Source organism: Varanus komodoensis, unplaced genomic scaffold, assembly GCF_004798865.1.
Source record: "Varanus komodoensis strain SLA01 unplaced genomic scaffold, ASM479886v1 scaffold15, whole genome shotgun sequence".
Taxonomy (NCBI): domain Eukaryota; kingdom Metazoa; phylum Chordata; class Lepidosauria; order Squamata; family Varanidae; genus Varanus; species Varanus komodoensis.
This window is the reverse complement of record NW_025335440.1, coordinates 11163788-11190581: the sequence shown is the minus strand read 5'-3', so window position 1 is coordinate 11190581 and position 26794 is coordinate 11163788. Positions and strand designations below refer to the sequence as shown.

At 41.4% G+C, this 26794-nt stretch overlaps 2 protein-coding genes across 21 annotated transcripts in view; one reads left to right on the top strand and one right to left on the bottom strand.

Moving 5' to 3' along the window:
* KMT2C (lysine methyltransferase 2C) overlaps positions 1–4040 on the top strand; it is a 183787-nt gene extending 179747 nt beyond the window's left edge. For all 19 annotated transcript variants that reach the window (XM_044424617.1, XM_044424621.1, XM_044424603.1 and 16 more), the window contains 4 exons: positions 185–301; positions 651–724; positions 1067–1175; positions 2083–4040. In XM_044424617.1, coding sequence (XP_044280552.1) covers positions 185–301; positions 651–724; positions 1067–1175; positions 2083–2175 — 393 coding nt within the window. In that variant the 3' untranslated portion in view covers positions 2176–4040. The remainder of the gene's footprint in view (positions 1–184; positions 302–650; positions 725–1066; positions 1176–2082) is intronic.
* Positions 1817–26794, bottom strand: part of GALNT11 (polypeptide N-acetylgalactosaminyltransferase 11) — a 34331-nt gene continuing 9353 nt past the window's right edge. Inside the window, exons 2-13 of one of the 2 annotated variants that reach the window (XM_044424623.1) lie at positions 22560–22892; positions 18856–18979; positions 16502–16668; positions 15684–15809; positions 13462–13711; positions 12072–12189; positions 10837–10989; positions 9547–9765; positions 7941–8045; positions 6796–6933; positions 5833–5976; positions 1817–2209 (exon numbers count right to left, since the gene is read on the bottom strand). In XM_044424623.1, the coding sequence (XP_044280558.1) occupies positions 5845–5976; positions 6796–6933; positions 7941–8045; positions 9547–9765; positions 10837–10989; positions 12072–12189; positions 13462–13711; positions 15684–15809; positions 16502–16668; positions 18856–18979; positions 22560–22854 (1827 nt within the window). In that variant the 5' untranslated portion in view covers positions 22855–22892 and the 3' untranslated portion in view covers positions 1817–2209; positions 5833–5844. Of the gene's footprint in view, positions 2210–4949; positions 5220–5832; positions 5977–6795; positions 6934–7940; positions 8046–9546; positions 9766–10836; positions 10990–12071; positions 12190–13461; positions 13712–15683; positions 15810–16501; positions 16669–18855; positions 18980–22559; positions 22893–26794 lie in introns of those variants that run through there. The other variant, XM_044424624.1, reaches the window with a different exon arrangement.

Sequence of the window (26794 nt, the reverse complement as noted above, 5' to 3'; positions counted from 1 at the left end):
TGCCTTGTCAATTTAGCCTTTAATCCTAATCATGCGCAAAAGAGAATAAGGCCAGTTGATCATAGTGAGACATTTCTGAGTGAGCGACATGGTGCTGCAAGTTTGTTAAACAGCATTAGCTTTGTCATGTAATTTTGTGCACTCTGGTATGTAGGATGTTCCTAAATCATCCATTATTTCCTAGGGCCTGGGCTTATATGCTGCTAGAGACATTGAAAAGCACACCATGGTCATTGAATATATTGGAACCATCATTCGCAATGAGGTAGCCAACAGGAAAGAGAAGCTTTATGAATCTCAGGTACAGCAAAAGGCCATGCGACTTCTGTTTCAAGCATTCATATGACGTAGCAGAAGTGCTGTCTTTCCTCCAGAGAAAACAAACTATTGCAGATGTGAATGCTGATGTGTGAGCTGTGTGCACCTGAATATTGTTGAGTGATAGATTGCATGTGAGACACTCAGAATTGTGTCATTCCTTTGAGCATCAAATTGCTCTGCTTCCCATGTTAAGTACACAATTACTAATCCAGAGAGCACTTGGTGCTATTGTACAGCATTCCTTTGTTTAAACAATTGACCTGCACTCCTTGTACAAATTTCACAGCTTTTTTTCCTCTCCACTTCCCTCCCCCCCCCCCCCCCCCCAGAATCGCGGAGTGTACATGTTTCGCATTGACAATGATCATGTCATCGATGCTACACTGACAGGTGGTCCTGCAAGGTGAGCGCTTCTACAGGGCATGGTGACCTCATTTTTTAGACATTACTATGACTGTATCTTGAGAGGCTCCACTTGAAGCTTTTCTCTATAATCCCCTTAATTTTCTAAGTTAGTCTATTCAGACTTCATGCTCTCAGTGAATTATAAAGAAATCTTATTAACTCACAATAGCCTTCATTTGTGTTTTCATACCAGATGTTGTAGCTGTAGGAAATGTAGTACTTCTTTGAACTTTATTTTCTCCTGAACAGAGGTTAGAGGCTGAACTTAAATTTTACCCTAAAATCAGTATCTTCCATGTTTTAAAAACATATACCTGTTGCCCTGCTCTTTTTCCTACAGGTATATTAACCATTCCTGTGCACCGAACTGTGTAGCTGAAGTAGTAACCTTTGAAAGGGGACATAAAATCATCATCAGTTCAAGCAGGCGGATCCAAAAGGGGGAAGAGGTAGGGTTTGTATGGCTTAAATCTTCGTTTGTAGAGTATAATTTTCCGGAATGCCTAATTACTTGGGTTAATTCGATCACTTTTCTTTAGAACAGTATTGAGAAGTGATTTTACTGTTGACTGAGCAACACAATTGCATGTGCATCTCAGCATTTAGATGACCCGTTAAAGAATGGCTGCATGAAAGTTTCTCTGTACCAGAACAACTGCCAGTTCTGTTTCTGTTACTGAGGCTGTAATCCTATACCAACCTTCCTTGAGAGTAAGCCCCACTGAAGTCACAGTGGCTTGCTTGGGTATAGATGTTAATGGCAGTAATGTAACAAAAATCTTCCTTATTTTTATTCTGAAACTTAAAACTAATATTGGAAAAATGACTTAAGAAATCATGTCATTCTGGAATCATTCTGCTGGAACTAATTCAAATTCACATAGTAACACTGTACAGTTCTTGTTCAATTGGGCATTTCAAACAGCTCAGGGACACGTTTCCATATGAAGATTCTAGCAGCTCAGTCTGCCTATGTGATTCAGACTCGCTCTTGTATGGGTAAGATACAAAAATCTTGCTACTGACCTAGTTCAGGGAGTACTTCTCCCACTTCTATCAGTAAATAAAGTAGTGGTGAACCGGCCCTTAATTGCTAGAGTCCACAACACAGTTCCAGTTTGTTTATTGACCACTCATACTGAGTTACAGAATGACTTGCGACAGACAGCTGCATTGACTGAAAAGGGCCAAGGTGTGTTTCATGGAGGGAAAAGGTGCTTTTTCAGTCATAATTGAGGTCAGCTGTTTAAAGTCCAAGAGCATGTGCTTTAGCGAATGTGTTACTTTATGCATGGAGGCCAGCAAGAAATCTTCGTTTGCAAGCACCAGACCTTACAGGCAATTGTTTTCTTCCAGCTCTGTTACGACTATAAGTTTGATTTTGAAGATGACCAGCACAAGATTCCATGTCACTGTGGAGCTGTAAACTGCCGAAAATGGATGAATTAGATGCATTCCTTGCTGTTTCCGAGGGTTGCTTGTCCTAAGGAAGAAGTGATTTGGAGTTTATTGATCTGCAGGGTGGGGGTGGGGGTACGTGAAAGCAGTCACTTCGGTGAGGTGTATATTCTTCTCCAGTGTAAAGCAAGCAGCCAGAAGCAAGTTGGCAGAACAAGAGAATTGTTGCCTGACTTCCCAGGCACACAGAGGTGAAACTGATCTCCAGACCGGTCCAGCACTTTTGATTTAATGAACTCACTAAGGAGAAATCGTTGAACTTGGGCAGAGAAGCTGTGGCTGACCTGCCAAAGGGCAGTGGGGCATCAATGAATGTAGACTGAAATCACCAGCGAAAGGGAGACGTCCAAAGTGCTGGCCACAGCCTTACTTATTAAAGGGGCAGGCCCTCTAAAATACAGAAAAAATAAAAGTAGACACCACTGAACAAGGAATGTACTGAAATGACTTCCTTAGGGATAGAGCTAAGGGAAAAATAACTTGCACTAAAATACATTTAAAATACTTGATTCCATGAGTCAGTTTATTGTAGTTTTTGATTTCTGTAAAATAAGAGAAACTTTTTGTATTTATTATTGAAATAAGTGAATGAAGCTATTTTTAAAAGGAAAAGTTAGAAGCCAAGCTGCTGCTGTTACCTGCAGAACTAACAAACCCTGTTACTTTGTACAAAAATGTAAATATTTTGAGAAAAAGTACAGTATAAAAAATAGTAATTGACCAAATGCTACCAGACTCTGCAGCAGTTCGGGTGCTTATTATTAAACTTTGATAGGGATGTTACAATATGATCTCTTGTATTATTAAACATGCCATTACAATTGCTTATGGAATAACCAAAATCTCAATTTAAGAGAGGTTTTACTTTATTTTTTTAATCTTTAAAGCAGGCCCAATTGTGCTCGATTAATAACTTTTTTAAGTAACCCTTAAGACTGGTAGAGGGCATGTATATTACAACTATGACTTTTGTAGATGTCTGAGGAAGTTTAGACTGGCTTACTTTATTTGCATTATATTGTTACATCCCTATTTCTTAAATCAGGTTTTTTGTGCTTAGAATTTGTGATAACTGTGAATAATTGCTAAAACCACCCAAAACAGAAGCTGAACATTGATTTTCTTTTCCAGCAAAAGTAGCGGAGATTATATGAACTGTTCAGCTTACACTAAAATCATGTAATGAACATAGAAACGTGTAGTGAGAGCGTAAGTCTAATACAATAGCTGCCTTCTTATAAGTAAAAACAAGGAAAAAATTAGATGTAATTGTGCTTTCAGCTGCAGGACTCTGGCAATAGGGTTTTGGAAAATGTAATTTAAAAATGTGTTTGTATTGATTGTTTTGTTTACATTTCTTTAAAAAAAATAAACACTGTTTGTGTTTGCTTGTAGAAACCTAATCAACATTTTGAACCAGGTTAGTTTTTTATTTTGTACTTTAAATTCTGGTACTGACACTTCACAGTCTAAATATTAAAAGAAAAATGAAGTTTTTTTGTGTGCACAGCTAAAGTGGACTGTAAAACTGTTGGTATATTCAGTGATACAGTTCTGAACTTGTAATGTATATGGCATGATGTATTTTTATCTTACAGAATAAATCAATTGTATATATTTTTCTCTTGATAAATAGCTGTATGAAATTTGTTTCTTGAATATTTTTCTTCTCTTGTACAATATTCCAACATCCTACCAGTATTTGTCTTACAGGTTTTTTTCTGTTCTGTAAAATAGTTATCTAATGTTGGCAAAAAATGAATTTTTGAAGTATACAGAGTGTTATGGGCTTTGAAATTTGTGGAAACAGATTTAGAAGATCAGCATTTACAAATAAAATATTTTACATCTATAAATACTACCTTTATATTTTCATTTGAGATGCCTATTTTATACAAGGATGCAGCTAAGCCACTTCCCTGAAGAGACTGTTCCCTGGACCATTTTCAATCAAGAGGGTTTCTTCAGCAGACTCAGGATTCGCTTATAGTACTGGGCCACTGTACGATACTATAAAAAGCAGCAGGGTATAGTTGCTCCAACACTGCTTTGTGCAATAGTTTAGACTAGCCTCATCCAACCTGGCGCACTCCAGAAGTGTCTGACTAATGTTCCTAACATACTCCAGGCTGAGTTCCATGCAATTTCCTGTCTTAGTCATCCATAAAGCTAGAACCTGCTCCATGATTTAAAACTGAAATATAGTAAAACAAATAATGTTTATAGTATTGTTGTAATGATTATGCACTCATTCTTATAACAGTTCAGATAAATCTCACTGTACACTCTGCTAACCTTGGGTCTTGCCCATTCTCACTTTCTCCCTAAAAGAACTGAAAAAAGTAGCTAGTGCACACCCACAAATGCCAGTACTGTGCTGCACACCATGCAGAAGGATGCTGCCTTTCGGACAGGTAACCAGAAAGAGAGCTAAATTTCTGAGGTGAGACATTCAACATAGCTTCTAGGTCCAAATGACTGTCAGTTGCATGTTGCTAATAATATAACCAATTAAATAAATGCAAAGATCTCAATATAGATAATTATATCATAAATAACTATTTTCTCTCCACTAAACTACAAAAGTTAACATGTCTAACAAAACATGATTTAATACATTACCTGATTTTAAAGAGAACTGGACATTTATATCAACACCACTGAAATTCCTTTCCAAAACTTTTTCTGACTGAATTTTAAATATGTGCTGCATGAACAAACTGCATAACACAACTTATTCAAAGAATGTTTTCAGTCCACAGAAATTCATTTTGACACAGAAATTTATTTGCATACGTATGTCTTATCCCTAAGAATAATTTTAAAGCCATTCCAGCATAGATCAGTTTCTGCTCACCTGAAACTGGACTCTGCCAACCAATCCAGGACCATGCTTCCTTTTAAAGGGCGAATTTGATATGAGTGGCATCCAAAGGTGCCTTGCTGGAATGGGAAAGGTACCACTGTCCAGGCAAGGCAGCTCCATCACTGTATTCTGGCAAGGATCTCCTCCTGCTGCAGCCCCCACAGAAGTTCTGCAGGGTGGGAGAGAAGGCGCTGCAGTAGAGAGGAGGGTACACGGAAGCCGTGCTGCATGAGCAGACGTGCAATTGTGTAATCCCGGATGCTCCTCAGTTACCAAAATTAAGTCTATGGAAGTTTCAAATACTGCAGGGCAAGTCACTGAGGTATGTAATATGTTAAAATTGATGAATTAAAATTAAATGCACACATTAATAAGACATAACTTTTTTTTATCAGTTAAAATAATCCAATCACTTGCTCAAATGAAAATGTGTAGTACCATGATACGTGATCAAGAAATACTGTCAGAAAAGGACAGACTTCTAACAGGAAAAATCACCTAGTTAAATTGCTTCACTGATTACATTACACTGTTCTAACAGTCCATTATTTAGATTGCTTGCATGTACCAGAGAACTCCTAGAAACATACATTAATTGCACTTCTACTTGTGCAGAGGAAATGTGACTTGCCACAGCTTCTGTTCCACCTGAACCTTACACTTCAGCGATTGCTTTTGGGCCATCATTTTTTTTTTCCTTTAAATGTTTGGTGTTGAAACTAGCAGTTGGCATTGACGGCCCTACACATTCATCTCCACTAAGGGCGACTGAGGTGACCGACCTGTGCTGGTACTCAGCTCTCCAAGCGCCACTGCTGAGGAAGGGAGCCATCACAAATTGCCATGTTCACGTATCCTTTGAGGCTAAGTGGGTCGACAACCTTCATACACTGCCCAACAGACACCTGGTAGAGTCGATTATTCTTCTGGTGAGAGAAAAGAATCAAGCTAGAGTTGAGGTAAAACAGTTCCAAATCTTGTACTCAGAAAGAAATATTCTTTCTGCTGGGCTAAAGAGAACAGTTTACTAGGGTTAATTTACAGAGTTCAAATTCTTCATTTAAAATCTTACTGAGTCAATCAGCACCTGTCTAGGGATCAGCCACTTTCAGAATCAGCCATAATTTTGCCATCAATTATATATGCAGGGAGGAGAAAATAATGTTTGAATCATGATCCTGGAATGATCCAGTGGCATCAATTTTACTGGAAAGATCTGTGTTTTCCACAAATGGGCTGTTCTGGAAACATTACAATAAATTTCTACTGAAGTCCAACACAGGATGAGATTAGAAACTACTTTTGATGCTAATTATAGGGATAATACTTCATGGGATATTGTGTAAAGTGTTTTTATCTGTGAAAGCAGAATTTCATGTAGAAATAACCAGGCCTGGGATTTTTATTTTATTTTTTTTTTGACAGCTATTCCTTGTTTTTCCCAGCCCATCCATCCTCTCTGAGTCCCCCCCCCCCCCCCCCTTCCTGGAAGAATTCTCTTTTGTCAATTTTTTCCTCCCATTAGGTACAATATCAACAAAGTCACAAACTTAATAGTACCTATTTATAGCCAAAATTGTTGCATTGGTTCAGTTGAATGATGGCCTTCTGAGTATTTAGAATAAGTAATCATTTGATGGAAAAGCTGTACTGAAAAACATGAGTATGGAATTGTTGCCCATAACCTATTTTCCTAACTGTATCATGCTAAAAAGACTGAAACTGCCCACTCCTGCCCAACTCACTCCAAACACCCATTGCTGGGATCCTCCTGATCCATGGCATTTCATAAGGCGTGGTGGATCGGATGTCCGAGTTTCAGACACATCCAAGCACAGAAGGTTGTTTAGGATCAACTCATGATCTTCATTGTAAAGCCATACCTAAAAGTGATGTATACGTCAATGTCACGTATAGTAAAAATACACCTCTCTGGTTATCTGATAAGATGAAAAAATCTTCATTCATACATATGACAACATTCTCCATGACAATGTTCTGGCTACTACTATTTATAACATCTTTTTTGTCTCATTTTTTTGGTTACATTTTTTTCCTCGGAGGGATAGAACCTACTCGACATATTTGCAGGCTAAGTGGGAGTGGACTTCCTAGGAAAGCAAGTATTTTCCATACTACAAAGAATAGGTATAGGAAGGCTAGGCTCTTATGTGCAACATGCATGCTATCAAGTCCTCTCCAACTTACAGAGATCCTATGAATGGGAGCCCTCAAAATGTCCTGCCCATGACAGTTCCATTTCGCTTTTCCACGTCCAAGGGTATGGCTTCCTTTATGGATTCAATCCATAAATGGAGGCCTGACCTTTCAGAATTTTTGGCTTGAAGTTTAGCTTCATCCCTGCTTCCAGAAAGTCAAGGAAGCCATGCAGCCCCACCGTCCTGTAGTCTACCTTGTTTTCCCTGTTCCATCAAATGACTGACTTTCCGGAGATTTTATAATCCTGTTTGTGGGTCACCTTTGGATTCCATAAACTAATTGGGAATTTGTCAGAGCAGAAACTACTGAAGGCAGGTTATTCCTGGCCAAACAAGTGTAACTGAATCACCAGCAGAAGGCACCCAGTTCCACTGAGACTACCTGAGCCTCAAGCCACAAAGATGGGTCTATAAGCACTCCCAAGCTACGTTCCTACTCCTTCAGGGCAAGCACAAGCCCACTTGGAACAGGATCCAGTCTGAAGAACCACCCATTAACAACAACTCAGCCTTGCTTGGGCTGAGTTTCAGTTTACTCACTCTCACTGAGTCCATTGTCACGACCAAGAGCTGATTTAGCAATGAAGACTAAATGGAGAGACAGCTTTGTGCAGAAGATACTAGAGACTTCACAGCAAGCAGAAAGTACGTGCTGGCTTAGGGCCACTTGCCTGGTTTTGATCATTGTAGTCGCACTCTCTGACGACAACAAGTCCTCCTTTCAGACTTGGGTGGCCTTGAGCAACCAGACATTTATTTGTCTGAAGATGATGCAGCTGCAAAAGGGAAAACATGGACACGTTTGAAGTCATAGAAAATGACTGCATAGGAGAGAAATTTTCAAACACTGTTTTGTTACTTCATGTCATATGCTACCAGGGAGAGTACAGCTGAGTTTGCACGGTGCAACAACTCACCCTGGCAGACCCACCCTGAGTGAGAAAATGAGAGAGAACCACTTGAAGAGGTGGGCTGTAACTGAGTTCATGGTGGGTACTCGGCTCCCTTCTCCTGCCCCCCTCATTCCTCCTGGGGACATCATGAGGAACGCTGCTGCAGAGAGTCTGGGGTGTCAGTAGGCTGGAACCTCTAGAGGGAGGGCGCCTCATCTGCTCAGAAGTGCCCCCCACCCCAAGCACGGAGCAGTGCTGCTGAGCACGCTACTAGCTCCCCCTCTGCACAGAGGTAGACCCACCTCCAGCACTGGGCCATGCCATGAAGTGGCAGCTGGAGAATCTACTCTCAAGCTGCCAGGAAAAATGGCCAAGATCCATTTCTTCCTGCCAAGTACATATAATTGGGAAATATTTTCCTCTGCACTGTGCATATGAAGATCCAACTGCTAAAAAGTGCTTGAGTTAAAGCATGGAGGTTATTCCTCAGTGGCCATAACTGTCAAAATGAAATAGCCGAGGCACAGACCAGTTCCAAAGCTAAAATGTGCCATTGTAACTGCACACTCCCTTCTAGATAAAGGGGGGAAAGTAACTGCATTTACTGAAAGCTTTGACTCCAAGAATTATAGCAAGACATCTTAGTTTGGGTCCTAAGATTTACTTATATGAGAACCTTTGCTAAAAGCACCTTTTAACCACACAATCCCACAAGTCTCTTGCCTTCACCACAAAAACTGTTAATTCAGCCTTCCTTTTCGGTCCAGCAGCCATTAGTCCTTTCAGCTCTATTCTGTAACCTCACCATGAATTTGTTCAGCCTTACAGTACTAATCATTCTAAGCTGGCATGAAGGTGAAAAGACCTCACTTCCAATTTCAATCATTATTCTATGGTAAAACATGACTCAAGTACATCCAGTGATGAAATGGAAACCAGTAATAAGGTTGCACATCAGCACTATAGAGAGAGCATATATAGCTGCTTCTATCCCAGGCTTAGCTACTGGACTTCTGAGGCTACAAGACTGAGAAATGCTGTAAAGATTGGACCAGTGGGGCCCGTCAGAGGAAGATGGAGAACTACAGATAAGCAGAGAGCAAGGGGGTAGATGACTGCACCCTTTGTAATTGTTTTCGAGGTTTTGTTATAAATACGGTCAGAAAACAAACTTGTGTTGCATTTAACACAGGAATTACTATGATGGAATTAGTTGAAACTACAATGCACAATTACAGATATTCAGAGTAGCACTTATTTTAAGGATGCACCATTGGCAACTAGAATATAGTAATACAGTCCCTTATATTTAAAGTCATAATCTTAAAGATCATGTTTTAGGAATACAGATTAAAGAATCTGACCAGTCAGGTCCAACTCTTACCCTTCCACGCTGCAGTGTTTTAGGTCGTTTTTGCCCTTTATTGAAAAAGACTGGTGGCTGTACTTTAGCATTTGGGCCAGAAACTTGCATCTCTGGGTATATATTGTCCAAGTACCACTTAAACGACTTGCAATTCAGCTTTTTCCTCAACTCCACTCGGTCAGTAATATTTCCATACTTCCTTGTTCTTAGTTCTGGTCGGAGGGCAAAATACTGCTCCTGTATTACAGAGAGATGAGGGTGGTAGAAAAAATTACAGCTTAGGACAGGTACTATGGTCCAATTAATCTGGTAAGTATTTTTGAGAGAGCAGTAATGTACAGCACTGAGAAAAAACCAACTGATTCCTTTTAATTTCAAACCTAGTTTTTAAATTCTAAGCTCTATCTCCAAACCCCCATGTTTCCCCAGCCCTAATTACTATAGTTTGAGAAGTGTGAGCCCCTTCTTCTAGCAGCAGCTACACAACCTCTCCTCTCACCTTTGGAATCATGGCATCACCACAATCTGATTTCCCCGCTCGCCTTCAGACAATGAAGTGGTCCCAAGGCAGGGAAACTCGTCTGTGGTACCTTATTCTGCTCTCCGTTACCGCATCGTAATAGTGGTGTTGTGGGGAGCACTTTCTCGGCTTTGGATAGCTGAACACACATGGACACTCAGCATTACGTAATCATGTCTATAGGCTGTGCACTGGCTGTTACTGCCCTTGGGTTGCCATGACTGATCATGCCTTGCTAGGCCAACAGGTTGCTTCTATTTGGTTGGATCATGGTCCCTCCCCTTTTAAGAGCCTGGGAAGAGGCCGCAAGAGCAAGAGGAGGCCTTCTGAGCAAGTCTCAGAAAACTAACTGGCACTGCTCTCATTCCTCTTGTAACACTAGCTTGAAAACAGTTTTGCACTGAGCTAGACACAGCAGCTTTCCATATTTTTTCAGTCTGCTCATTTAAAAATTTTTTTCTAAACATTTGCATGTAATTTTTATTACTGTGCTAGTGGAAATGAAGGTTTCTGTGGCAGTCACACAGCTCTCATAATGGGTATTTCCACTCAAAAAGTTACACTGCCTTGCAGCTGCTAGGGAATCAAACACATTTTAGTTCCTGCTGCAGTCAGCATAAAATCATCATGGAACCCCTTCAGTATAGCCTGCAACTAGAAAGCTTTTCCCCAGAAAGCCCTCAGCAGATTCTCAAGAATGCAGACACAATTTCTGGATCGTCTCCACTTGCTGTAGCCCTCCAGCGCAGATGCACCCACTAATTACTGCAGGGGCGTGGCAGCCTTACCTTATATTCATCCATCCACACATGGGCCAGCCGTAGAGAATTGTGCGCCATGGTGTCCTGCCCACCTGGCGAGCCATAAGGGCGCCTTTTACGAAAGATGTGTCCTACTCTGGAGCATGGGATGATGAGAAGTTTGCCCCCACACATCCAGATCTGCTCAGAAACAGAATGAGCCCATTTTATTCAAAGTATAGGCATGATATCTCATGGCAGTCAATTTCTGCAGCTCATTGATTCTGTATCTTTCTAACGGGGCAAATGATCCCATCTATGAAGAAGCCAGCCTTCCAGGCTCTGTGCTCTCGCCTCAGGGTTGTCCCATTCTCCAAGAGGCAGCTGGTGAGGTGCCGCAGAAGCAAGGGAATAAGCATGATTATGCCACATTACACAGTGGGCCAGTTCAGATGATAAGCAGCCCACAGCCCAAAAGAACCTATGGAGTTTGGGTTCTGAAGCCTAAAAGAACTGTGGGTTTTTAAGTAAGATTAACAGGACTAGATCACCTAAATTCAAGCCATGATTGTTTGTAGCACGAGCCCCAAGAACGTTATGTCCCTAACTTCTTTATTGCATCATGTGGTTTCCTGATCCTTTCAGCTTTTTCTGTAAAGAATATTGCATTCATCCTGTCAAGACCCTTATATAGGCCAAGTGGGAAACTATTTTGTCTCATATTGAGCATCTGACAGTGGGTTACAGCCTTTTCTCAAAACATGCACTCTTTAGAATAATGTTTGACCTTCACAGTTCAAACTTTACTTTTGCAATATTATTACGACCCATCAAATTACAGGATTATTAACTCAGATACAACAGTGAAAAAAGACTTAAACAGCAAAAATAGAGTTCTACTGTTCTGCAAAGCTAGGTAAAGTTACAGCACACTTGTGCGAATATCCTGCACACCCGTGTTGTGCACAAATAACTCAAGCAGTTCCAATAGCGTAGCAAGGTGGCGGGAGGGTTGACCTCAAACTCAGGGAGATCCAGGTTCTACTCCCCACTACTTCCTACTACACCCACGATGCTTGCTGGGTGTCTTTGAGCCAGCCGTGGACCTTAGCCTACCTCGTGGGGTTTTTGTTGTAAGGATAAAATGAAGAGGAAAGCTTTTTAAGCGGCCTCAGCTTCTTTGCAAGAGGAAGAATGAGAAGGTATAAACATAAGAAAAAGAAAGTGTGCTGTTTCCGTTGTCAAAGAAGAGATTTTTTTTGTCAGCGAAAGAATATACATACCCGGAATGATATTTCCAGGTTTTCCCCGCCCCAGATGTCCATGCCACTGTCATATTGTCCAAGTTGATTGAAATATTCTCTGTCCATAGCAAATAAGCCTCCAGCCATTGTAGGCGACCTACAAGAGAAGGAAAATTCTCTCCTAAACCAGGCCCTGTTGAAGGTCAGAGAAGGAAAGGGAATGCATTGGGGGGGGGGGGGGGGGGGGGGGGGCGGTGAGGGTTCCACACACACACTGTGGAACTCCAACAGCAAAAGGAAGGAAAGCGGTTTTCTAGGTTAAGAGGATACTTAAAAACAAGGCTAACAGAATAGAAACAGGAATTTCTCCCATATTTTCCTGAAACTTTTCAGGGAAGGCACTCTTCCAGATACCTTTGCCTGCAGTTTCAAGAAAAATGTTGAGAAGAAGTAGGGCCTTCATGATGGTGGTACGTATCCCATAGAATTTTTTTCCAGGAGGTACTTTCCTGGAGGGCTTCTTCTTCCAAACCTTCAGAAGGGTGAAAAAAACTTCCTGACTGACTATATTCTTTTAAATTATTAAATGTTTATTGTTTTATTGTTGTGAGCCACCCAAAACGTCCTTGTGGCCACAGCAATGTAAGCAACGACATGAGGAAAGAAATCATTTCAGCCATTTTTTCCACAAATACCTTGAATACCATCTTCCCCTCATTTATGGCATCTCTCTTAAACTATGCCTTAAGGCTTTAAGAATTAGGCTCACCTCTTCCCAACATAACTAACCTATCCAGTGCTCTTAGGACAGTCTGCAAAATTAAAGGTTAGCCAAATCTGAAGAGAATGTATTTTATGGGCTAATACACTTCCAATGGTCATAGATTTGCTAGAATCAATAGATTCATGTCAACAGGTTCACTAGAAACAGAATGACAGCAGAATTCTTGGGGGGGGGGGAGCAGACATTAATAGTCATTATTTATTTAATGATATAATTCAAACATGGCTTGCACTCCACCGTTACTTGCTGCAAGTTGAGCAGGTCTTCAAAGGTAAGCTCTATTGATCTTGCCTTCCCTCCAGACTCATTTTCAGTTTGAAAATCCACACATAAAGAATTATCAGTATTATTATTGTTAATTTAATTTCTATACCACCCTACTTCTGAAGTTCTCTGGGTGGTTGACATAGTACATAAAAACAGATGATGAAATACAATAAAATATCATAAAGTCACGGGGGAAATGCTGCCTCCTAGTCCGTGTTGCCCCACAGTCCCCTTGAAGAAGGCCGGGCTCCATTTCACACCACATGCTTGCCAGTTATTTGGCTTACCTTTTATCAGAGCATTGCCCCCCTCCACTTATTTAAAATGAATCAGAGTAAATAAAAGAGAAACTCTCTCAATACCCAACAGAACTCTTACTTGATTGGAGCAGTGGCTCCCTCAGAGCCTTCCAGCTCCGACAGAGGAACAAGGTCCCATTTAAAGTGCAGTCCCCAGTTGAACCCTCCACGGACCACCGGGGAAGAGCTGTAGGCAAGTGTGTCAGCGCTGATTATATCAATGACGGGGCAAACCACTGTTTGGCGTGATTCCTGGATGGGTGCCAGCAAAGGTTGCAGCCACAACTCATTAACCTCACAGTGACTATCCAAAAACACAAGTACCTTTCCTGGAAAAGTAAACGCACATCAGGCACAGAATGCTAATAAACACAAAAGGCATCAAAGACAGAATCTTAATCTCAATATTCTGCACTTCCATAATATCCCCCCCACCCCAAACAAGCCATGTATTAAAGCACTTCCCAGAAACCTTAGGCAACTAGAACTGGTACACAGGTATACAGAAGCCTTTGATGCACACTGAGAGTGGTCACCTGCCTCCCCCTTCCCCTCTAGTGCCTGCCCATTGCAGTGACGCAGCTGCCGATGACTAGGATGGTAGGACCACTTTCTGCAGTAACTGGTTCCAGTGAACACACCTTTCTGTTCAAAATAAAGCCATGTAGGCTAGTAGCTTCCATGAACTTATTTCTAAAGATGCTATATTACAGCAGGAAGCAGGAAAATTCACTTCAGTGGGTGGGAGAAATTGCAATGTAAAGTAGGAATCTACTTACTTTGGGTGGAAAACCCACTCTGTGCCCTACTTTTAGCTTTCCAGAATCCAGTCTGCCTTCCAGCGGCCCGGGGTCCAAATTCCTGGTGAGCACCTCCCGGGTTGCTGGCTCTTGCCAGGAATCAAGCTCACATGCCGCTAGCAGCGTCATCCTTCCATGCCCACAGCTGCCACCAGCAGCAGCGAGCAGGAAAGAAGGCTGGCCACTGAGAATGGCGGCAAGCACACCCACCCCACTCCCTGCACCCCTTTTCACCCTGTGTTGCCACATCACTGGCAGCAGCAACTGGAAAAGAAGGTAGGCTGCTAGGAATGGCATCTTTGGGAGGTTCCTGGTTACCCAACTGGGGGATCCGTAAATGCTCTAAGACTTCCAGGCTCAGACGCACTTCCTTAGAAAGGGACAAGCACCAGGAGAAGTCCAAAGGGCAGGATGGAACCAAATTCCAGAAAGGCTTGGCACACCCCTAAGGTGAAGCTTTGCACCCACTTTATTTGAGAGAGTCTTCTGAAAATTTAATGGTAACTTAACAATTTGGGGTTTTGAAGCACTGAAACAAAGGCACAATTTCAACAGTCTTCAACTTCCACAACTTATCCTAATATCCAGGTTTTATATTCAGCCGGTGGAAAACTGTTCACTTTATCCTGTTGTTAGTACTAAGAGGGGAAAGTCTAGTGACTCAGGCACTTAACTTTCTATACCAACTGTGCTGAAAATGCCATCGACCAGCCACCAAACACACAAATTGTGCAGGAACTGGCTACAAATCCTCATTCAGCCTGATGCTCAACCCTACCTCTCGTTTTCTCCTACACATCCCTGGAAGCTGATTTAGGGTGAATGAGAGTAAACAAGCTGAAAATGAACCAAGGACAAGGCTGTGGACTGGGAAACTAACTATTCTAGATGGAGGTTTACAACTGGTGCTAAATGGGACTGCACTCCTCCTACTTAGTCTGCAAGTTTCCCTGCCCTCTGCACTAACTGGGGAAGCCCAGGAGGCTGCAGTGTTCAGGAAAGTGCTGTATTAACTTAGGTCGGTCCATGAACTATGGTGTTATCTGGAAAGGACAGACCCTGCCAGTTATTCAAGCACTGCTTACATCCAGGCTGGACTACTGTAATGCTCTGTCCCATGGGGCTGCCTGTGAAGATAATCTAGACACTCCAGCTGGTATTGAATGCAGCAGATCAACTTTTAGAGGGGCCAAGACACCACGATCAACAGACGCAGTGCAACCAGCTGCACTAATTACCAGTATGTCTCAATGCCCAATTTAAGCGGCTGGTTTTGGCCTTTAAGGCCAATCACTTGAAGGCCGCCTGTACCCATTTCAGCCAGCCTGCACTTTAAGATCGGCAAGACCACCTTTTCTCATATGCCTGCAAAGGCTGGTAGTTGGATGACTCTTGCAGAGAAGGTCATTTCCATTCCACATGAATCTGCCAAATTCTCTTGACCTAAAAGTACTAAAGAAAGAAATGAATTGCTTCAGCTTATCAAGATGGAGCACATCACCTGTAGCATGGGAAGCGCCAATCATTCTCCCTCGAATGAGCCCTTGCCGCTTCTCATTTCTTACTAGTTTTACAATGTTTGGAAAGTTCTTTTTTAGATAAACATCCAGGTCTTCCTTCAGATCACCTAAAAGTAAAAACAAAAGAAAAAAAACAAAATTCAGTTTATACTGATGTTTTAAATGAGTTCTCTTTAAAAGATTTAACAAACAAGCAATCAGAAAGAAAACTAGCTTTTTGGGGTATTTTATTATAGAAAAATATTGGATGACTAACCTAATCCATCTGGCCTGTTATCTCATGAAAACCAAAGAATGTAGGAACTTCCTTATTTTATGCAATACCATCAGTGAAGGGGAGTAGAAAAACCCAATTCCCTGTCACTAACTACCCTTTAATTAAGAAGATAATAAGCTAGTGGCGATATTTAGAACATGGCTAAGAACACAAGAACTGCCATGTTTGCTCAGAGAAAGGTTCAATTAGTGCATAATTCTGATTCCAGAAGCAAGTAGCTAGATGTCTCCGGAAAGCTCCTTAACAGTCCCTTCCTACTGAGGAGGCTTAAATACACTGTCTGTGAGGTCTGTGAATTATTAAGGTTCTACGGGGCCCTTATATTTTTCTCCAACCACCAGTGTCAATCACCAACTTCCCTAGGAAATAGCTTACTATCCCTTCCTGTCCATTCACAAAGCATTCGGGGTGACACATAGTGATTTCCCAAGAGGAACCACTGAAATCCATGGCAAAAATCACATTGATTTCAAGACTTGCTAGGGCACGTGTTAACACAGCAAATCAGCAAGCGTCTCTCACCTAATTCACTATTATCATCCACTAAGATAATTTCATGGAGAAGAGATGATGGTGTGCGGTCCAGAACACTATGCACTGTCCGAAGCAAGGCAGAAAACGCTTCATTATAGAAGCAAATTATAATGCTGGCATAAGGTAAATCAGAAGGGTAGATTTTTTCCTTACACCTAAAAAAACAAAAAACGGATGATAACAAATGCTTTCTCAATATATTGCTAATACTTCACAATCATTACAGATAAATACCAAAACAGAAATCACTCCATCACTTTTGAAATATGCCTATTGCATGTTTTTCCCACAGAAATTCTCATTATCCAAGAGCTTAAGAAACCACATCCCCAGTAAAACACTGGCAGCTGGAAAACAGTCTGGAAAGAGTGGCTGACTAGCACAGGATGCAGATTTCTCTTTCTGCCTTGCGTGATTGTAGGTTCTGTTCTCTTTCAGAATAATGAATAAAACGGTTCATATATTTACTCCCCAAAAATGTTTTCCAACAACTGTGACATACATTTACATAAGACCATTTACAGTATCAGGTCATGGCATTTCTTGTGCAATGAGGACAAGCACAGTCCTAGGCTGTAAGCAGCAACCACAACTCTCACACATAAGAGCAAGACGCACTTCTGTCTCTATGGGGCATTGCCATTGCTCCACGAGAAGGAAGAAAACATCTGTTTCTTCTTTGCTGGTGAGCTTCCTCTTGTTGGGGAATCTGTTTCTCGTCTCTTGATTAGGTCTCACAGGACTGGGAGAAATTACAGTAACAAAAGGCAAATGAAAGTTGACTGCCACATCGGAAACGAGAGGCAGCCACCTGAAGATTTGAACTGTGGTATTTGTGACCCATTCACTGTTGTGATCTACGGTGAACAGGGGCATCTCCACTCCCAGAGGGGACAACTAACTAACAATTGGCATTCATTAGATTCATTCATTCCCAATCACTGGAAGACAGGGCAGATCAAGAGTGCAGTCACAGCCTGCCTTTCTCTTCCCAAGGCCCTCCAATCAGACTGCTTGCTGCGGCAGTCGAGCATAGAGCCGTATAAGAAGGAAGGCAGGCCAGTGACAAAGCCCACAGGGGAGCTGGGCAACAGGGCAAGGAGGCCAGGCCATGGGAGTCTGCTCCCTTCTCTAGTCAGGAGGTAAAGTGCAAGAAACTGCTGAAAAGTAGATCCACACCCCTCTCCCAGTAGAATAAACAAAGGAACAGAATAAAAGCCAAAATCCCCTTGGTTTTTCAGATGAACAAATCCACTCATGCCAATTAAACCAGTTATGGAAGCAGAAAGCCAGCATGGGCGTAGGAGCACCCCACAAAGCTGTTTGGTAGGAGATTTAGAATGTAGACATTATCTCTTCACACAACATATAGTTAAAATATGGAACTTGATGCCATGGGAAGTGGTGATGGCCACCAATTTGGATGGCTCTCAAGTGGGACTGCACATCCCAGCTTCTGAGGAGCTTAGGCAGGTGGAGGTCTTGCCCACGCCCTGCTTGAGGGAACCTGTGCTCCGCTCTTTTGCCACTGTAATGCTGGACGAGATGGACCTTTGGTCTGATCCTTTCCTGTGGCAAGACTAGACAGAGCTGAGTAACCTGGGACAGCTCCTTCTGTGACTCCCAGCGGCTTCCTAGGATTGTGGTAGCTCAAACCCCTGCAAGCACCACAGGCCGGACACCCGTCCTGCAAGTGCTTGCGTGGTACAAGAGGCGGGCATCATGCTCTGCAGATCATGACACCTGCATTGTATTTAACTATAATTAAGAACTTTTGGTAATACTTTCACAATTAGTCTTATCTGCTATGGCCTTATCACCAGGAATTCTTGCCATGAACAGGTTCTCTTTCCACTCACATTCTGCCTGTGAAAATATTCTGCAATTTGGTAGCTTGTGGGGCAGGGGGAAGAGGAGAGAATAGCAACTCAGATGGGAGAAAGAGCAGTTAATAGAAGAGCAAAATGGGACAAAAACTTTTTCTTCATTTTTGAGAAAGCACGAAAAGGAAAAAACAGGAAAGAGTGCTGCAGATAAGAGAGGTTTAAGAAAAAGAAGGAGCACAAAAAGAATGCTAGTACCTAAGGTGAGTGAGAGAAAGAAATCATTTCCCGATGAAAAGGAACTGAGGAGATGGGCAGAAACCCCTCCCACAGCCTCCTGGGAACAGGAAAGGGAGGGGCTCCCACCCAGAAGTGACTGTCCAGCCACAGAAGCTTTCCTCTTGATTCAAGGCTCTGCACAGGCACAAAGCCCATACATGTGATGCACCGAGACCACAAAGAAGAACACGGGGCTCTAAAATGAAACATTTACTTTATGGAGAACATGGAGAAACATACTTTGCATCCCTTGTGTCTGGCACATCTCTGTGATATCCCAGCCGGTTACTGATGAGTATATTGAAGGCATGCTTTTGATAACCCAAGTCTCTAACTTCTTGGTCTACTTCATTAAAAATCATACCTGAAACAGAGAATACACCAAGATCAATGCACCAAGTCTTAGGTGTCTATTGCCAATTATCAAGTTCTCAAATTAACCCCTAAGGATGTATCACTAAAATGAACTTCCTCTACAATGCTCCTTTCAAAAGGCTAATCTAGAGCTGTCAATGCTGGATAGGACTGTTTATCCACTGTTGTTAAGGAATGAGTAGCAAGGCTTGTAAGCATCCTAGACTGTGGTCCTACTGCAGCTGTCTTTTCCTGTCTCAGAAAGCCAAACAAATGAGTTGGAATGCGGATTCACATGGAAGTACACAAGAATTGTTGTGGGTAGGGGAAAGCAGGAAAGCAAACAAATGAAGGAAACAAGCATTTTGCAAAGCTAGGAAGAATTAACACAAGTAGGACTCAATTATATAGCTGCATAAGAAACTGAGGATGGTAGTCATCAAATGTGTTCGTTCTGCACACTCAGTCTGTAAAAACCATGCAACATCCTAAGCTGTCCATATGGCAGACTGGAGGATCATATGCAAAGACTTCACACTCTGGTGAGGGAGAAATGACATTACGGACCATGGAAAACGCACAGCACTGTGTATTTTATTTTAAGAGTTTAAACATTTACAACAAAGAGATAAGACAGTATGTCAAAAAAAACTTTCCTTAATTAAATTTTTCAAAAAAAAAAAATCCTACTAGTCCTAACAGCACATGGGACTGAAATTTCTCCTGAATCTGAATGTATAAATGGCTGAAATTTGTCTCAAACCTTATCAATCCAGTGCATTATGTACAAACTTCATCTTCCAGTGTCTGTTATCTACCTCTCTAATCCTCACTAAAGTGTATTTAACCATATAGGCAATTTCCCAAACCTCTGAATACCATTCATCAATTGACTGGGCTGTCCATTCCCTATGTTTTACTTATAAGCAAATGTGTGGAAGTTAATAAATGAATGCATCTCAGTATATATGTTTTTAAACTCACTGCTTCTTAGCATTCCAGTTGTGTAGGAAATCCCTTCACAGATGGATCATCACACTTGTCAACTTGCCACCAGCTGTTACTTATTATAAGTCAAAGAAGAAAAGTGCAACTTATTCATAACTAAGGGAATACTAACATTAAAACACACGTCAGGAAAATGAAACTTGTATTATTTATGTCTTTGTATTATTTGTCTTCACACATATTCAAACGACAACTGCTGGCTCATTTTCTATCTCTCTCTCTCTCTCAACATGAATAGGAAAAAAATCATTCTTTGGGGGAACTCATAGTACATAGTTTTAGCAAGCATCATACAACGAATTATAATTCTTTATTATGTTTTCAGTTGTATTTGCAAGGGTAAAACTGCACCCATGAGGACAAGAACCTTTAGCAAAAGCTGGAATTCTTGGAATGCTAGTAAGAACCCATGAATTAAAGAGAAATGAACATACAAAGCTGCTTAACAGAGCTGGCTCACTGTCTGTCTCGCTCACTGTCATCTACTCTGATTGCCAGCAGCTCTGCAAAGACTTCTATGCCTTGCTATGAAACTTTAGACTGCAAAGACTGAACCTGGGACTTCGTGAAGAATGTGCTCTCGCAGTGGACACTCTATTATCTAAAAAAGGAACTGCAACTAGAGAAAGGACTCTGAACTCTCCTTCCTGCTCTATCCCCCATCTCTCTTCTCCTTTCTGCATCTGAAATTGCATGTGATTTGTGGGTTATATAAGCTCAATTTTCCCAATAGTTACAACTAGCAGACTGCAATTCATCCATTGAGAGTAGGGTGCAGAATCTCAGACCCAAGGTCTAAGTCCAGTCTTCCTGAGTTCCTCAGATATCCATGCCCTTTCCCATGTACCCACTGCTTTCTTCTAATCAGCAAAGTTTAGCTGTTTTCCTTACTTTTACTTAGTTTCTTGCCTTACTGAAAGGATGAAATGCCTCTCCTAAGGCTTAGTTGCTGGTGATCAGAGAATTAAGTTAAAATATTTGGTTATCTTTTGTCCTACCCCTTTGGCACTATCCACTTTATTTTAGCCCTGCCAACCACTGGAATGCAACCCTGCAAGTTCAACTGCTCAAAGATGGAATTTGAATTTGAGATGAAAATCGCTCTGCATCCCTGACACTATTTCTAGCAGAGGGACTATATACCCATCACAATTAGGCTTTCATAGCCTGATCCTCCATAGACTGATAGCTACCAACCTGGGTGGGTTGAAAAGATCTATCAGTATATTTTGTGGTACCGGATTCCATAATTTAACTATGTGCTATGTGAAGTACTTCCTTCAGCAGAATCTTTGAGTTCTCAGAAATTGTGGGTCTTCCAAGTCCCGTTCTGATGAACCATCTGAGACTAGTTTCTTCTCCATTACAGAAAAGGTTCTCTCAAAGCCAGGGTCTAGATCTAAGCTGTTTCTAACAAATATGTTTCACACCAAAGAACAGCCACAAGTTCTTAGAATAACACTTAAAATGGAAGAAGCAATATTGCTTTGCTGAGTTTTTCCCCCCAGACCATACAGAAATAAAATAGAATTACCTTATCAGACAATAATTTGTAATTGACAAACAGCCCAACATACTTGCTATTTCCCTAAGCTAAGACAACAAATGGCTTCAGATCTAATACAGGGTGGCACAGGGAAACAGGAACTTTTCAATTGACACCCAATGCACAAATAAACACATTACAAAATACATTTTATGATGAAATGTATTGTACAGGATATGCAATTAATGATGGTAATCAATATTCATTTTATGCCTTGAAGATACCATGATGGTGTTGTCCATTTCTCCATACACATTCTGACAGCCTGTTGTGGAAATTCTGTATTGCTCAACGTAACATGTCAAGAGGAATGCCAGCAATTTCCTCTTCAGTCCTCCTTTTTAGTTCAGCAATGGTTGCAGGATGTGTGTGGTACACTCGGCTTTCAAGATGTCCCCACAGAAAAAAATCATAAGACGGTGAGATCTGGGGATCTTGGAGGCCACGGAATGTAACCGTTGACACCACCTGGGGACTTCTCTTTTAAGGCTGAACCTGTTTCTTTGAAACTGCACAGCCATGTTGTAATTGCATGATCATATGGGACACAGTCATGATGTCCTGACTGGTAATGCCGCCAAAACTCCCTTTGTGCAGCAGTCACATTATCACCATTCTCATAAAAGGCTTTTGCAGCGAACGCTTGTTCCACACCACTGCACTGCTCCATTATAACTAATGGCAAGGGGATTTAACTGAGGATGCACTGGTTCCAAACCATCGCCAACGCCCCATGGTTGCCAACTCCTAGTTCCAAAATTTCCCGTTTCCCTGTGCCACCCTGTATTTCACTGAAGCAACAGGTCTAATTCAATTCCTTCTGCATTTTTCATTAGAAATATATTCTGCCAATTTTTAAACAAGTGTCTGACACTTACTAATCCAGGCAAGTCCCTGAGTATCAAGAGCAGAATTTTCTAACATGGTGTTGCCATTGCTTCCTGTTTGTAACTGCTTAAGAAAATGAGGTGCCTCTTTTATAATTCTCACAATATGACTGCCCATAACAATATAACGTGGTACAGCTCAGACTTACCCATTTCCGGAGAAAGTTCAGTCTCACTCTTGATGGGATCTTGTGCAGCATTTCCCAATGGATTCCTGATCTTTCCATATCTATTCTGAGAGTCAGGCAAATGTACTGGCCCATGGACAAAACGGGGATAGAATCTTTTGGGAAATGGCTTCTGAGGTTCCAGCCCCTTGATGGGCACATTCTTGAAAGACTGGGTCTCTTCGCTGAAATTGAAATAAATAAAGAGCAGAAGTGTCCAGGTCACAGATGTGAAGAGACAGCCATAGCAGAAATAGCGAAGTGTGACACTTCCCATTGTAATCCTAGCATTGTTTTTGGCACATTTTCAGTCCCCTGAAAGAAAACCAAAACAAACAAAAAATATGAGGTTCCTAATTACCAAACACTCTTAGCTATTACTTCCTAAAAGTGTCCTGTTGAAAAATTTATTGTTCCACATTAATTCCAAATTTTAATTATTATGCATAAAAATGGGAAAATCCTTCATCCTATATAACCACAGGGAAACATGCATCCGTCGGTCCATGCCCTAAGGCAGTGATGGCGAACCTTTTAGAGACTGAGTGCCCAAACTGCAACCCAAAACCCACTAATTTATTGCAAAGTGCCAACACTGCAGATTCAAATATGCCAGGGGGACAGTACAACATTAAAAGAATCTCAGTCTCGTAATTAGAACATCTCTTTGCTAAATCTTAGATATTAAATTTCAATTTTTCGTAAGAAAACTCAAGGCTAAAATCTTGTGTTAATAATAATGAATGTATTAAAACTCACAGCCAGTCCAAGCATACGCGCATGCACACATGCACGCACACACACACACCCTTGGCAGCGTGCTGACCAGCCATGCAAAAGCTCGGACGAGTCGCAGCTAATGAGTCGCAGCTTGTGACATCATCACCTGGCACCACTACTCCTTTCCGAGCATGCGCATGGCCCCTATGTGCACTGTTATCCATTGCTCGGCTGCTGGGGCGATGCTGGGGGGACTTGGCTTGCGGGCCGACAGAGGGGGCTCGGTGTGCCTGCTGCGGCACGTGTGCCATAGGTTCGCCACCACTGCCATAAGGTATCAGTGTACTGATACACTTAGAAACCACAAAAGGAAAGATCATCACTGTACAGAGAGATTATTTTAAGTGGCATATTACAGCATTTTTACATAACCTACATTTAGCATCTTCTAAAAATGAAGCAAGGTGAAATCTGCCCTAAGCAACACTCAACTAAATTCTTATTTGCCAGAAGACCTTCTCAATATATGCCTCTATTTGGTATGATGAAGGCATAATGCAGGCTCCCTGTAAACTGTGTTTTATAAACAAGAACTCACACTCCAGACCTTGGGCAAACCCCCTCTTCAGACTTTCTTCTCCACAGTTTTTTGTAGCCAGAAAAGAACTGAAAAAGTTCCCAAATGCACCTTTATGAGGTTTAAAAAAACTTTTAAAGAGTAGCGCTCAGTGTAGAAAAGGGAGACAAGAAGGGTCTGCAAGGTAAGACGCTTGGCTGCCAGCTGGAAGGGGCAAGAAGGGTGAACAACCCATAATAAGCCTAATAGTCTGTTGAATGCACTGTGGATTGTTCCATGATCAACTAACCTACTGTGGTTTATTCCCAGGAGTGATTCAGCAAGAATGTGAAGACAATCAGAGAAAGAATGTCATGAATACCTTGCTAAGCAAGTGAAGTTACAGTTTACTGATTACTGGAAAACCCATTTGTAAAACATTAAAGAAGAGAAAGCTTAAACTAGAAATTTTAAACATTTACAACCCATCTACTTAAAATATTTGCAACACAGATCAACAACTATTTTTAACAGAAGCCAGGAATACTATCTTTGCCTCAACTCAAAGGAGTCAAAATACAATTAGAGGGTCCTCTGGGTCTAATCTCCTCATGCAAGCAATCTCAGAAGCTCTGTGCGCCATATTGATTCTTTCCTGTTTGTTATAGACAGAGAGGATGAGAGAGAATATCTATCACTAAGATGCTAAATAAGGATAGGTTTTTGGTAATACCACAGAGAAAACAAAGAGCAGGACCAATCCATGAGTCATGGATCTCAATTAACTGATTTATTGGATAAGTTACAAATGCACAATAACTTATATTTAGACTCTTATTTCCCAATTTACAAATCTGTGAAACCGTATTATTGACACCAGCAATAACATGCCTAGTTCTGTCTTTCTCTTGCTACAATCAGCAACACGTTTTCCTCAAATTCAAACATCATATCTTCCCCAAAAGAATTTCATAAGAAGGTTCTCTGTTGTCTCTTGCATCAACATTTAACCACTGCAAGTACTGCATCACCGTTCAGCAATACTGAAAGAAGGGCCTTCCCTGAAGATCTTAAAACCCAGGCAGGCTCATGTGGGAGAAGACTGTCTAAGTCCTAAAGGTCATGTTGAAGTATTCCCCCAAACAGGCCAAAAACCAGAGAAACTTGTAAGAAAGGAATCACATCATCCCTAAACGCATTCCCAGACAACAGTCCACAGCTGACGTTTCTAAATAGTTTTCAAAGGCAGCCCCACAAACAGCATATTACAATAATTCAGAAAGGATGCAGCCAAGGCATGACAGCCAGATCAGACTTCTCTAGGAATGGGTGCCATTAGTTCACAAGCCCCAACTGTGCAAGCATACTACCAAAAGTTGGAGATCCAGGTTCAAAGCCAAGTGCAGGAGTATAACCAGTCAGTAAGCCTGAGACTTCAGAGGAATGGAAGTCCATCTAACACGGGTTGAATCTCTACTTTCTGATTCACGTTTTGACTGAACAGGAGCCTCAGTCTTTTCTGGACTAAACTTAAATTTGTTCACCCTAATTCAGTCCATTCGGAATAAGGGCCACAGGCCAACAGCCATAGCATTGATCAAGAATTCTCACTGCTCTCTCTTGAAACTGCCCCTCCAAGAAGGACCAGAGCCACTGTATAACAGTGCCTCCCAGTCCCATCTCAGACAGGGTGATACCATGGCCAACAGTAATGAAAGATGCTGAGGTTTAGCATTCCCTCACATCCACAGTCAAATGAATGGGCAGAAGGATACATATTACTTCAAAATGACAAGTAAGCAGAGAAAGAAAAGTCTATTACTTCCTTTTCTCTCAGCAAAGGAAGAAGGTCCTATAGCAAAGGAAACAATTGTCAAGGCCAAAACTTATCCTGTGCCCTGACACATCATCGCATTGCACTGTGTGGTGTTATAATTAGTTTGGTAGGCTAGAACTGAAAGTACAGCTTCAAATTCTCACTCAGTCATGAAGCTCCTTGAATTAGTAACTATCTCTCAGGCTAACCTACTCTACATGGAAGATAAAGTGGGGGAGAAAATACATATATCACATTGAGCTTGTTAGAGAACAAAGGGATATAAGTAATAATATAAATAAATAATCCCCTACTCTTGCCAGCAGCAGCAACCAAGGATGAAGAGTTCCAGGGTGTTGAGATAAGTGGGAAAGGGAAATGCGGTATGTTAGGACATGAAATAAATTTGCTATGAGTTATACAAACAGAGAAAACCAGAAGTTTGTTTTTGACAGCATATCCCATGTTTATGTAGACATTTATACCACACTTTTAACAAAGAAATATGTGAAAAACTAAATCATGAACAAAGAAAACCACAGCCCTGAGAAACAGAACAATTAAAACATTGTGTAGCTCCACCCTAACAGGTGTTGCAAAAACATTTATGAGGGGAATCTTCCCTCCAAAGATAAATATCAAACGGGCTGAGCAAGTTCTTGGACTAGTCTAAAAGTAGCTCTTCAGATCCTGACCCAAGTCTGTTAAACATCTTTAAAACTAAAGGACTTAGCCCAGAAGAGCTTTCATCTCCTCTTCAGAGGTTCCTGCCTTTCCTTTTGGAACAGCATTCTAGCTATCTTGCCTGCTGATAGCCCACTGGCTTCACCTCTGTTATATCATCAGTGCATTATTCCACCAACAGAACCATCCATCGTACCTTGGTCAGCACAATCTAGATGTGACTGTTGCTTCTTTTGCAGATCTTGAATAGGGTTTACTTCCAAAACTGGAGTCAGATCCATCAAAATGTATACAATTCTGTTCACATAATTAATTCTGCTTATCAGGGACATGCAGTATTTGCATTTCCTACTTGTAGAATTTTGGATAAGATTTGAGAACTATAGCATTTTTATGCAGTGATTCACTTGCAGGCTGTTACATGTTTAAAGAGGAGATCAC